This window comes from Oryzias latipes, chromosome 8 (assembly GCF_002234675.1).
Source record: "Oryzias latipes chromosome 8, ASM223467v1".
Lineage (NCBI taxonomy): Eukaryota > Metazoa > Chordata > Actinopteri > Beloniformes > Adrianichthyidae > Oryzias > Oryzias latipes.
Genome location: NC_019866.2, coordinates 6,718,976 through 6,732,048, shown reverse-complemented (window position 1 = coordinate 6,732,048; position 13,073 = coordinate 6,718,976). Strand labels below are relative to the sequence as shown.

The 13,073-nt window shown below is 42.7% G+C and overlaps 1 protein-coding gene across 4 annotated transcripts in view; it reads right to left on the bottom strand.

The window, feature by feature from the left end:
* The window catches only part of plekhh3 (pleckstrin homology, MyTH4 and FERM domain containing H3), a 28,808-nt gene that overhangs the window by 5,156 nt on the left and 10,579 nt on the right, over positions 1-13,073 (bottom strand). For 3 of the 4 annotated variants that reach the window (XM_011477970.3, XM_020705157.2, XM_020705156.2), the window contains 7 exons: positions 10,961-11,055; positions 7,669-7,851; positions 5,602-5,759; positions 3,374-3,497; positions 2,508-2,805; positions 472-679; positions 211-347 (listed from right to left, as the gene is read on the bottom strand). In XM_011477970.3, coding sequence (XP_011476272.1) covers positions 211-347; positions 472-679; positions 2,508-2,805; positions 3,374-3,497; positions 5,602-5,759; positions 7,669-7,851; positions 10,961-11,055 — 1,203 coding nt within the window. The remainder of the gene's footprint in view (positions 1-210; positions 348-471; positions 680-2,507; positions 2,806-3,373; positions 3,498-5,601; positions 5,760-7,668; positions 7,852-10,960; positions 11,056-13,073) is intronic. The other variant, XM_011477971.3, reaches the window with a different exon arrangement.

The window sequence follows — 13,073 nt, the reverse complement described above, 5'->3', positions numbered from 1 at the left end:
TAATTGGAGTGGGTGTTTAAAATCCAGGGCACTCTATTATAGCCCCTCATTGTGTAGTCTTGGAGTTAGGCTGGGAATAGTGAGGGAATTCAGACAAAGCCACACAATATTACCCCTCTAAAACGTAAAAATGTTATGTAACCTTGTCATTTCATGGTTACTCTGCGTCCACAAATAAGAAAAAGAATTAGGAGGAAAAGTGTCAGTCACTTTTTAAACCTGGTCAGGATGTCTGCGATCAGAGCACTCCCAGCGACCGGCTGCTCCCACAGTGCATTCTGTTCATACAGTGCAAACGTATTTTTACTGTCTTGCAGGCCCAACTTCTCTTGCATCCTTCGGACCACCTATTGCACGACAAAAAGACCAGTTTAGAAACACAGATTAATGCGGAGAATTATAAAAAAACCTCCAAACATTGAAAGGAAAAGCTCGAGTTGCTAAGAAGTGCAGGAAGAACTGCTCCCAAACCTCATTGGCAGTGGTGTGCGAGCTGATGTAGAGCTGGCAGGATCCAGGGCCAGGATAGTGCACAGTACACAGCATCTCCTGACGGCTCATCAGCATCTGGATCTCCTCCCAGGATGGCACGCACTCCCGACACTTTGTTTTATCCAGAGCCTCACTGATGAATGACGCATAGTTGTCCATTTCAGACTCAGGACTTTGGCTCTGGGTTCTGAAGGAAATGTCAGAGTGGGATGTTTGTTACTCCAGCCATTAAAAATTATGTCAAAATTGACTTTTCACCATTTGAAAGAGAATTTGTCATCGCTCATGCCGTTAACAGTGAGTCAGTGTTATGATGTGATTAAGAACTTTGCAACATCTTTTTGATTCAACTCTTTACTTTCTTTAGGTTGGCAGCGCAAGAAAGTCAATGAGGCAAAGCATGACGAATGTTCTCACTTTGGCTGGCAAAGACTTAAAAGACCCGACATCCCTCAATCCTTAGACGAAAAAGGAAATGGCAAAGAAAACATGTTTTACTTTGGGCAGTACTTAAAACAGGAAAAGGTGTTTCCGCTTCTCTGAACCAGAGTGACCCAAAACTTCTTTCCAGTGGAGCCCCCCCCGAGAAGAATGCAAATGCATGTGTGCAGATAAATATTTAAAAAAAATAGAAGATTGTAAGTAAGACAGACATCACAAACTGAAGTTTTGCAGAGTGCAGGCTGCAGGAGGTTTACCTCGAGGAAATGATTTAACTCAAATGTTCATTTACAGGGAAAAAAGACAGAAACAAATAAGGACGCTCATTCACTGCAATGCCTTTCAATCTCATAACTAGATGGCCAAAGGGTAGGATTTGGTCTGCAGAAACATAAGCAAGAATGTTCCGCTAAGGCTTTGTGATCCTTCCTCCACTCTTTCCCCTTCACCCCTTTCTGTCGTTTCCTGCTTTCTTGCCCCCCTCTCCTCTGCTTTCTCTCTTCTGGCCTATTTTCCCTGACAGCAGACATTCCCTGGGGGTTTCTCGGGACACTGAAAGAGGGCTGCTTTTGGGCCGGCTGCCCAGCTTCGGTCTTAGCTCTGCCCAGCTGCAGCCTTCACTGTTGATCCACAGAGAGAAAGTGCGTGAGAGCGACAGCGAGACGTATCAAAACACTGTGCCAGTGAGTTCCACGGTGTTATTATGCACTGCCATTGCATGCAACTGTTCTATTAGCTAGAGAGCCATTCCCAGTAAAGAAATCTAGATCGAAAATAGTAGAGTTTTGATAGAGTGCTAGAAAATCTAGATCAAGGGATTAGCACTGCTAACTACTTAGATTAGTTTGCTTGACAGAAGATCTAATTTGGACCTGCAAATCCAGCCTATCAAACACTTGGGTAGGCGGGAGACATGTTAACAATGTGAAAAAATATCACGCGACTATATCTAAACTGGTGGTTGGAGGCTCTGGCGCCTGTTTTTTTGTCTGATGTCTAGACCAATACTGGTTGACCTCCATCTCCCTTCTAAATGTGTCCTCTATCATCAACAACTCAAGCCTGGTCTGCTGTCACATCCCATTTTGACATGGCTCACACCTTATGTCAAATCATTTTAAAGGCCCTAAAGCTCCCTGAAATAACTGCAAAGGACTACTAAACCCTAATGCCTTAAGGCCCCTCGAATGAAAATTGTGTTTTTGATGTTTTTAACATGTACTTTTGGCATTTTTCTGATGATGGAGGACATATATTAAGAAAAATTAAGCTTCGTATTTCTTGATTCAAATTGTTGTGAATCAGGAGCAGATGAAAAAGTGCCATTTGAAGAAGAGCGCATTTGTGATGTAGAAATACGTTGGTCGGGCAACAAGCTCTCTGCTCTGAGCTCTCAGCAACAGGGGAGGTGAAAGGGGGGGGGGGGGGGTTGCTCTTCGCCAACAGTCCCGCCCACAATTCAAAGTTGAATTTTGAAAGAACTCCTATCACTCTGCAGAAACTTTTTTGTTTCGCTTACTTAGGTAGATCTGAGCTCAAACCTAAAACATCCTTTGTGTGTGTATGTGCCTTACCTCTTAAGGTGGAATCGCAGGTATTTCAGCACAGTGGGCCCAGGCAGAAAGGTGCAGCTCATGCAGGTGAGAAGCTGCCAGTATCGCAGATGTGCAGCCGTGTAAGGTGAAGGCGTGTGGCTGGTCTGCTTCACTAGCTGACAGTAAACTTCATCGCGGAGTGGCCGCAGGTCCAGGCAGGTCTGGAGAACACCCTGGATGATAGGAACCGGGTCCCGCACTGACTCCAGCTGCTGCAGGCAGTTGAAGATCCTCACAGCCTCCTCACGCACCGAGCCATAGCCCTTCCCACTGTGGTCTGAGGAACCAGAGCAAAGTTATGCGATAAACCACAAAATCTAAGAAAATGTTTTTATTTTAGTATCAAAAAGTTATCTGACAGAGTTTTATCAAAATAGACTTCATCGTTATCGACAGTAGAAGTTATAGAACAAAAGATCTATCCATTCAGTTAATCAAAATGACTAAAATAATATGTTTTAACTTCCTATTTGAGAAAAACGTGCAGTAATGCAATGACAATATGACTTGTGATACACAAACGAATGGCAAAAAAACAACAACTAATGCATTATTTTCATTTTACTGCAACAGTTTTATTAAATTATATCCCAAATGACCCTCGTCTACGTATGAGACAGGCATCTAACAAAAACATGAAGGGCTCTATTTCATTCGTTAAATACTTTAAGCTGTAAATATTAAGGGTAACTGTTTATCGCAGTCTTTTGCGATACCCGTATCACACAGGCTGATATTGCAATAATGATACATTTGCAAATTACTGTGCAGGCCTAGTTTAACCATTGCCTCAACTTACAGTAAGTAGATGTTATTTGAAATGACATGAAAACTGAAGAACTTACATGTGTGTTCTGCGCTTCCATATGGGAAAGGCAGCAGGGGAGCATACAGGGGGCCCTGTGTGTACTTCAGGATGGGGTTGTGCTCGTAGATGTGCTCCACCACCTCGGGGTTGAACTTATTCTCCTGAGTACAAAAATAAAGAACTGTGAGGACTGAGATGTGAACAACAGTACCGCTCAAAACAACATTTTGTGCTTCCTTATGTTTGCTCGAGTCAGCTTGAGGGGAGTCAGCGAGTGCACAGCTGACTGCGTTTGTCTGTCTGGGGTGATAGAGGTCGATTTGAACAGTGTCACCATCCCGCTCTGGCAACTTTCAAAGCAGAGAGAAGGTCATACGATGACCTGGCAACCGCACCGGCATGACTGACACGTTATATTTTATCGACTGAAGTCAAAGGGTTTGCTGCGTGCGTGCGTTTTGGTCTTTCACTGCTTATGTGGATGGCTGCATTCCAGCAGTACAGTTGGGCTCCGCGCTTCTGCCCTCCAGCACCTGTTGCTCATTAGTAACGTTTCCACCCCTTTGGCTCTTTCCTGACTCTGCAACTCCTCCAACTCCTGCCACCCTGTTCTTTAATGCCACAAAACAAGGCCATCCCTCCTCCCTGCCACAAAGTTGACACATTCTTCTGTTGTGTTTGCACGCTAGAAATACGAGTCTCTGTTTGTAGGGTGGAGATGAGAGACTGCTCCGTGAACATCATCGAGAGATCATATTCATTAAAGGTGTCCCCGTTTCCTATGAGCAAACTGTGCCACATGCCATTTCCAGAAACACGGAGAAGTATGCGTCAGTCTTGCCAAAAGACACATTAGAAACCACTTGTGTGTCTAAACAGTAAATACTGAGGCAGGCTAAATAAAACAAACTCATCACAGTGCTAAAAAGTCATGCATTGTTGTCACCACAATGGAAAATAATTCTAAGGCTTTATCCTGTCATATCAATGTATTTAAATGATATTTATATGAACGAGTGTGACATCACCCATAGAAAATTATGCTTCTGGTTCCAACCAAATGAAGTCAATTCAGTCGCCATTTTTCTGCAATACGTCCATCACCATGTCGGAAACAGACGTCCTCAGCAAGCCGTGATTGGTCTGAGTCGATCTGAGTCTACATTTCTATGGCAACCACTCTCTCCAATCAGGAGTAAGCATGTTACAAGGCTACACCTTTTCGAAAAAAAGCGGGCTTGGAAGAATCTGCCAATCAAACGCTTTGAATGTTTGATGTGAGGCCACCTATTTTTATCTGATTGGTCAGTTTATAACTTGGATATCTTACACTACAACAAAAATACCACAAAAAAAAAGAATTATCAAGAACATGTTCAAAAGATGTAGCAGAGCAAGAATGGGTATTCTGACAAATAGAATGACTGAGTAATGGCTGTTCTATTCTCAATATATGTCTATGAGATTTAGGCTTTTTGAGACCATTGGGTACTTTCTATTTGTAATACGGGGGGGAGAGTGGTCACTCAGTCTAGTTTCATGTACAGTCAATGATCTATATATAAACTTACTTGAGGTTTAAAAAATATAACATTTAAATAACTACACAACAAAAAACCACAAACTCTGAATATATTGAAAAATATTTGATGTTTGGGACATGAGGATTTCTTCAACTCCAGCTTGGTCCCCTCCCAGAGACAGACCAGGGTGCACAGAGGCAGTAGATTAGCCACTTTCTTTGAGATTACAGAGTCTCGTTGGGAGATTATTCAGACAGGAGGCCAAGCAAAATACTTCTTATCTTGTGCTGCTGCTTCTTGGCAAGCCCCATTTCCCCTCCTGTGCCAAAAACTGCCCTTCACCCCCCCCCCCCAGGGACAACCGATGCATAAGAAGAGCTCCTTTTCAATGTGATTCCGGCGGATCTTCAACAGCGCTTGATGTTGAAATATGCTTGTTTTCGCTATTCTTACTGTAGAAAGGTTGATTTTTTATTTTTTTAACACCTGCTACATCTCAGTTTTGACACAAACTCTGCTTCCATGTCTTGATCCAGTGTGGCAATATGATGAAGTCACTCAAAAGAAAAAAAAAAACGCAAGTAAACTTTGGACTCCTGACCAGTGTGGTTAGGTGGTTTCCATGGTTAAAGGAAGGAGGGGGGGGGGGGGGTGATGGCTGTTTGCATTCAGTGGTTCTTATCACATGTGCTGTGGAAGCGAATGCACACACTCGTGTATGGAAGTGAGCCCCATGGCCTACCTCGATGTCTCGGATCAGGAGCTGCGTCGGGGTTTCCACAGGCGATTTGGTATCGATGATTTTCTGGATGGCACAAGCCCAGTGCACTGCTTCATTGAAGTGTCTCGTGTACAGCCTGTAGCAATGCTTTCTTCCATACACTGTGATGCTCCAATAACCTAAACGTATAAAATGATCTATTAAAAAGATGCCACCACATGTCATTCAAACTGCCTCTTTTCTGTTTGTAACTTAGGTAAATAGTAAAAACATCAACAATAGTCACTGTACATCTCAGGTCTGACTCCACACCGTACTCAGAAACATGTTCAAGCAACTTTCAATGTACGTTTCGTGCTTCCGCATTCAGAACTCACGTTAAAATGTCGCTATGCAATTTTCTAAGCCCGTATTCAGGCTCCACATACAAAATGTGTGGCGATGTGCACGTCAAATGTTAAATTAGTTGAACTTTGACCAATCAGGGACTCGGTTTTGGTACTAACGTATGGATAGCGTCCTTTTCAAAACACGGAAGCACCAACCATTTGAAAAGCAATCATGAAGGAGAAATGAATATTTGTGGTTTGTACCCGAAAAGAATTATATGACTCCAAGTTTTCAAATATTAGAATAGAAACAAAAAGCCTGGAGCAAGATTCACACAATTTGCACCAATTTGACATTTCGGACCAAGCCTGTTCCAACAGTAGGTACGTGTGCTAGTATCAGGTAGCGACAGCCCGGGGTGAACATCATATGCTAAAAGTACGTACAGCGCGTTCTTGAACGCGGCACACCTGCCCGGTGTGCAAGGAGCTTAATTCTCTGTTTTACTTAAGATCAAAGGTCAGCGTACGAGGAACTTCAGGCCACACCAAAACCAAACAAGATTGCTATTCTGCTTATCTTTGAGGACGAAAACTCTGTTGAATTTCATCAAGGACGAGACTCAATGAAAGTGGAAGAAAGGCTTGCTTCCTCCTTCTGCAGAGGAAGCATGACACATACCTCAGGCGACCTGGCTTCATCAGCAGCCTCATGGCTGTTATCGGGCTTTCCCGCTACGTGACTTGGCACCGCATCGCTCTTTGTTTAAGTTCTTAGTGCCATCCAAAGGTTTTATCATAGCCATTATGACCTGCTGTTCAGCTTTTGTTCACTTGAGTTTCGTTTAGTTCCCCTAAATTAATACTGCTGTAAGCCTTCAGGACGCCACAAACGAAGGCCTTATGGGGAACTAGAACTTCTTTCTGACAACCAGAAAATACATAGAGGAAGTCAAAATTTCACACTGCTCTTATATAGTGCATTTCCCAGTGGTTTAGAAGGAAACTTAAAGCTATTCAGTGACCAAAGATCCATGTGACAAAGCCACTGTTGAGAGCACACTGCTGTCCAGAAAAGTCCCTTTGCATATTGAGTTACTAAGAATCATGTTCAATTTACAAAACACTGGGGATTTTGGTGGTTTGGTGAAGATGTTCACACTTACAAGAAGAGAGGCTCAAAAAGGCTAAATCCTTGTCGTCCCTCACCGCACAATGCTTGAATTTTCAACTGTTTGGGTCACACAGTAAGGGAAGTGTCTTTTTTTAAATCTAGATAATCAATTTATTTCGTGTTTTTGGACAATACAGTGGGAATTTCCCAAATGTATTCAGAAAAATTAAATTCCAGGGTAGGAAAAGGAGAAGATAGAACTCACTTTTCAAGAAAAACACAATACAATTCTGCAGAATTTTAGTATCACTACGTGGCATAAGGGATTGGCCGAGTTGTGACCTAATAGAATTTGCAGTAAAGTACAAATCATTTATCTTAATCTGAATGAGCCCATTTATGTGTCTTTGCTGTGTGCGTCAGTGGTTATTAGAACCTTCTGCTCTACATGTTTTACATGTTTCCCAGCTCCAACACACCTAATTTAAATGACTATCACTATCAGGCGTCTTTAAAAGTACAGTTTAACTGAGCGGAATCGGGTGTGTTGGTGCAGAGAAACATGTCAAACTTGTAGGGCGAGTGGGTCTGATGGCTGGGGTTGGGAAACGCTGCCGCACATGTGCATGTGTTTGCTTTACTTACCCGTCTCCTTGTAGGTCTGCTTGTTTGGCCAAATGACAGAGCAGAGGTTGGTAAGGACCAGTGTTCCCAGTCTGCGGGCTCCCTTCTCTGCTCCGCTGTAGTAATCCAGGGAGTCCTGGCTCAGCACAAACCAGTACCGACGTTGCTTAACCCAGCCACCTCGCACCTCCCGCAACAGCCAACCTTCAAAGAATCGTTTGACACTTTAACTTAGAAAACATATTTAAACATGTCAGTTGTGTTTACCACATCTAATTTGGGATTTGATGGTAGACTACAAATATCTGCTAAATGTGTTACCTCTTCAGTAATCAGTACTACCAGCAAAAATAGCAAAAATATGCAAATAGTCTCCACACAAAGCATTCCCTTAAAAGTGCTTGGGAAGCAGGAGTGGAAATTGTGGAGCTGCCACACCATGTCTTCACTAAGAATAATCCCAAAGGCACGTAATTGTCCGTAAAGTTGGTTGCAGTCTCTGTGAAACTGCCTTGTTGGGCTAAACAGTGGCGAATAAAAAAATAGCCGGCTAATAGCACAGGCATTAAGTGTGACATGCAGCCAGCATAATTAACACTTTTGAGGTTGAGAGAGTGAAAAAAAAAGGCAGCGAATGGAGCAAACAAAGACAGGGCTGCAGACATGATTTCTGCACTTTCCAGGGTCTGTTAGTGCAATGCAAGACTGTTGAGCTTCTGAAGTTCTAAAGCGTCTGGAAAGCTTGCAACATCCCAGATTCACAGCTCCCAAACAATGAACTTCTTCTCTTTTAGCTATGTGGGCAAAATATTTCTTCTTTATCCAAGAGCTGTACAATAAGATCCACTGACAGCGATGCACCCATAGGCTTTGTTTGGAACATTTTGGGAATCTTTTAAAATGTTTTTGTTGTATTGGATATCAACGTTTTTCCACAAAGATTTAAAATGAAGAGCTGTTGAAGGCCACAATCCAACAGACTGAGTACATGGCTCCATATGGCCTGTGCATGTCTGCTTCAAACTGGTTTAAAGGCAGAATTAAGCAACAGTGAAAACGATAAAGACGCCATGACAGCATCACAACTTCCTCTGTGGTTAGAAAGCTGCCTGCCACCTGTTAGCCAATGCTCATTTTGTTTGAATCAAGCTCCCACTTGCTCTAACTCCTTCTGCGTTTGCTTTCATCTGCCACAGTTCATTCTTCTCCCTGTTTTTAATCTTGCCTTGGAGTGGGTTTTCTCAGGCCCCACTGCTCAAAAATAAAATTAGGAGAGAGGAGGGAGTGAAGGCTGTCAGGCTGTGTTTCAGGTTTGAAAATACCCCCATATGGTGTAAGTGGCAGTTATGAACCTTCCATAAAGTCCCCAGTATAGTCCAAAGTAAAACCCAGGAGCTACTTAACACCACATCAGAGGGGGTCAGAATCAAAAGCCAAAGTGAAACAGATAAATAGAAATCTGAGCGTGCTGACAGACTGGAATTGGGACACTGGAGGCAGACAAACGGCCTGAGGTAGAACACAGTGAGAAATGCAGACCATGACACTGCCACCGCAGCTACAAGGTGTGCCAACAGATAATCAAGGAAACCTTTAAGGAGTGTGATAAGAGAAGCCAAAGAAGGGCAGAAAAGAGCAGCAGTGTACCCGTACTATTCATTTACCCCCTGTCATAGCCTTCCATCTGGATCCCATCTCTGTAGCCTGCTAATGTCTCCCCTGAGGGCCATGGCTCGCCCTTAATTTGTTTCATTTGTGACCCTTACCTCTTTAGTGCCCTGCCCCCAAAACACGAGTTGAAAAAGCAGTTTCTCTCTCAGTGCACTTAGTTCAACTGCCAGTCAAAATGACTTTTGTTCAGCATTTCTGTTCAGAAAACAACTTTCAGCAAGTGATCATTAAAAATACAATTAAAAAAGAAAGTACACCTCAATTTACAACTCAGATCATCGGAAGGAAAGGCAACTTTTTAAGGTTCCAATGCTAAAGTCAACCTGCAGTTTGCAGGTTTGTGAATAATCTGTTTGCCCTTCAGCATCAGACAGATCCAGACAGTGTAGCTGCGGTTTACTAGAGCACGAATTGCTATACATCATGTGATGAGTAATTATAACTGTAAATCAACAAAGGTATGTCAATAAACCAATGTCAACATCTCTTTCTGTCACCACGCCATGGGTTTCACAGTTTATCCTCACTCTAGTCTATATCTGCTGCATCAGCGGCCTATTTTAGATTCTGGGGCAATAATCACCCCATGTAGCCTCAGGATGTATTGGTGGAGGAAAAAGGAAAGAATACACACACGCGTAGGAAAGGCTCTAATAGAGGGCAAACCTCAGGATATTTCAAGCTGTTCTCAAAGATAAATGAAAGAAGATTCCTAGATGCCAAAGATAAAATTCTGCTACTCTCTAAGCAGTGGTAGACTAGATGATCAAATCTAAAAAGGAGAAATTTGACACTGAGAAATGACCTGACAGGACGGTAGGAAGAGAGCGTACACATGGCAACTGCTGTCTGAATTGGGCAATCCGTCTGTCGCCAGTCCAAATTGGGCTTAACATATCAAAGCACAAGCCTTTTGCTGCTCCTTTTCTGTTTCAGTGGCTAATAATACATCCAGAGAAGGTAACTTTACGCACAAATATCTAATGAGATCATCACTCAAAAGCATCAGACATGTAAGATTAGGTGTCTGTTGGCAGTCCAAACCCTAATGCACAAAGAAGGACGGATCTGTTGGCTATAAAGACGACTGTCTGCACAGTACATTTAGGGACGCCACAATTCTCAGAAAAAAACCCAAACCATATGCTACACCATTGAACCGAATTGTGGAGAAAATTACTCGTTGTATCGCTAATATATATCAGTATGTTTATAGCGAAAGGGTCAAACATGTCTTCTGCTATATTATTTATTGTTTATTTACATTACATCAGCTTAGTATAAGACAACTGGGAAGTTTTTCTTCATTGTTAAGAGCTTTTAAGTTAATTTAAACAATACATTTTCAAAGTTTTTTTGTTGTTGTTCTGTCAAACACAAATCAGATATCAAAAAAAAAAAAAAATGGGCGTTTGAACCGAATCGTGAGGAAAGTGAATCGTTGCATTCCTTATGCATATTGACTCAAACAGCACAACAGTGAGTCTAAAGAACTCTTCAAACTCCTAAAAACAAAACCAAAAGTAAAAAATGCATTGAAAAATAAAGCAGCTGAGAAATGTGTCATTCTAAATCAACTTTATTAGGTTTTACTTTAGAATGTAGTGGGTTTCAGGAAGAAGGTGCGTTACATTTTGTTTACCTTTCACCAACAGGTCTGGTTCCTCCTCCACCCCCAACTTGCTCTTTTCGATAATCCGACTCTTCATCTCATCAGGTGATTGTGGGACGGCATGCCTGTGGAAAAGAGCTGAACTGTAATGTAAATAGCCACCTTTCCGTCTCGACCCAAGTCTTATATCCTTCATTCCTATTGGACTGTAATTGGGTTCCCACCCCTGTGTGACGCGTTGCTAGCTACAAGTCTCCGATACTCCTCAGTTGGGGGGGGGTCATACAGGGGGGACTGGAAGGAGGGCCTCAAATATCTGTCCTCCAGCATTTTCCCACCTTGCCATCCTTAGCCGCACGCAAGTCCACAAACACACACTGACAAATACCGCGCCGCTGTGGACAGCTCGTCTCTCTTTTATCACTTTAACCAGCGAGCTGAGCAGGCGACTCAAAAATAACCGTGACGCCAGCCTGACTCCAGGCCAGCCAGCTCTCGCTGGTCTGAGGAAGGCAGAAGGTTCAAGAGGTCACAGTCTTAGACAGTCAAAACCAAAAACATCCAAACGTCTGCAAATCTGTGAGAACTCTTCTCTCTTTCTTTTATTAGGCCTGTCATCAAGCAGCTCTTCAAACCAATTTCCTTTGTGACTACAGCTCAACATCTGCTCAGATGATGTTGAGGGGAAAAAAGCCCACTTCCAGTTTATTGGATCACTTAAAACTAGGTTTTTTTTTCACCCTTGTTTATCTGTTTAGAGACTTTAAAAAATATGTGTTCTGTGAAACTGACACCAACACCTTCCTTCCTGTTCCCATCAGGGAACACTGCTGTGGAAAGAAAAGAAAAAAAGTAATCAAATCCTGAATCCAAGAGTCAACTGCTTCTAGTCATTTATGTCTCTGTAAGCTGATTTTTGTCATTATTGATCTGATAATTCTAGAAGGTTCCCCCTTACAGAAGACAGAATCGATCAATAAGTCTGAAAATAGCCTTATCTGCCTTGACTCGGGTTTCATGAGAGCGGAAATCATGTTCTTTCAGTCAGTGTGCTACAAGCTGACAAACATTTTCAGCGGTTGACCTGTGTGACACGGCATCTTGTCTATTGTGGTGTAGAAACCACATTCTCTTTTCAAGTTTGGTTCCTGATTTGGACTGATTAGAATCTCCGAGTACCCGGTTTTATCAGAAAAAATTGTCAGAGAACTAAAAGAAGTCACAATGAAACACAATATAACCAAGCTGCCATGCTTTATGAAACCATAAAGAGAAAAACAGGATCACAAGAACCTTTCTTCAAACATGTTCATAACTCAATGACAAAACTACTATAGAGCCAATAGACTGGGTCCAAAGAATGCAACAGCACAATTATTTGTTGTTGTGAAAATTCATTCATTCATTTTCTGTACAGTTTTTTTCCCTTTTGGGGTCACGGGGCTGCCGGAGCCTGTCCCGGCCACTTGTGGGCAAAGGCAGGGGATGCCTTGGACAGGTCGCCAGTCTGTCGCAGGGTGGAATATCCACAATCACACACCCATTCACTCTCACAGTCATACCTATGGTCAATTTAGAGTTGCCAGTCAACCTATGAAGCATGTTTTTGGATGGTGGGAGGAAGCCGGAGATCCCGGAGAGAACCCACGCATACACGGGGAGAACATGCAAACTCCACACAGAAAGGCCCCTCATTGATGTTGTTTTTCAGGTACCCCAGCCGGGACTTGAACCAGGGGCCTTCTTGCTGTGAGGCAAGAGCGCTAACCACTGCTCCACCCTGCAGCCCATGCAGTTATGAAAATGATTTCATTAATTTGTTATTTAAATTTAGTCTGGTCGCTGCTGAAACTAGGCAACAAAGTCTGATGGTTCCAAATTGGGCCCTCATTACAGCCCCTGAAATGGACAGTTCCTTGAATAAATACTTGAAACTGATTCCAAATACCAGTCCCTCTCCCCAGACTCCCATATTAAAATTCTCCAACAAAAATAAACGTGTTTACAGCCTGGTACAACAATCTGGGTCTCTGCAGTCAGACCTGCCATTAACAGCAACTGTCATATATCATTTATTAAAGTGACTTGCACGACATTGTAAAAAATACAATAATGACAGCCAACTGTCAAAGCCAAGGCTTTA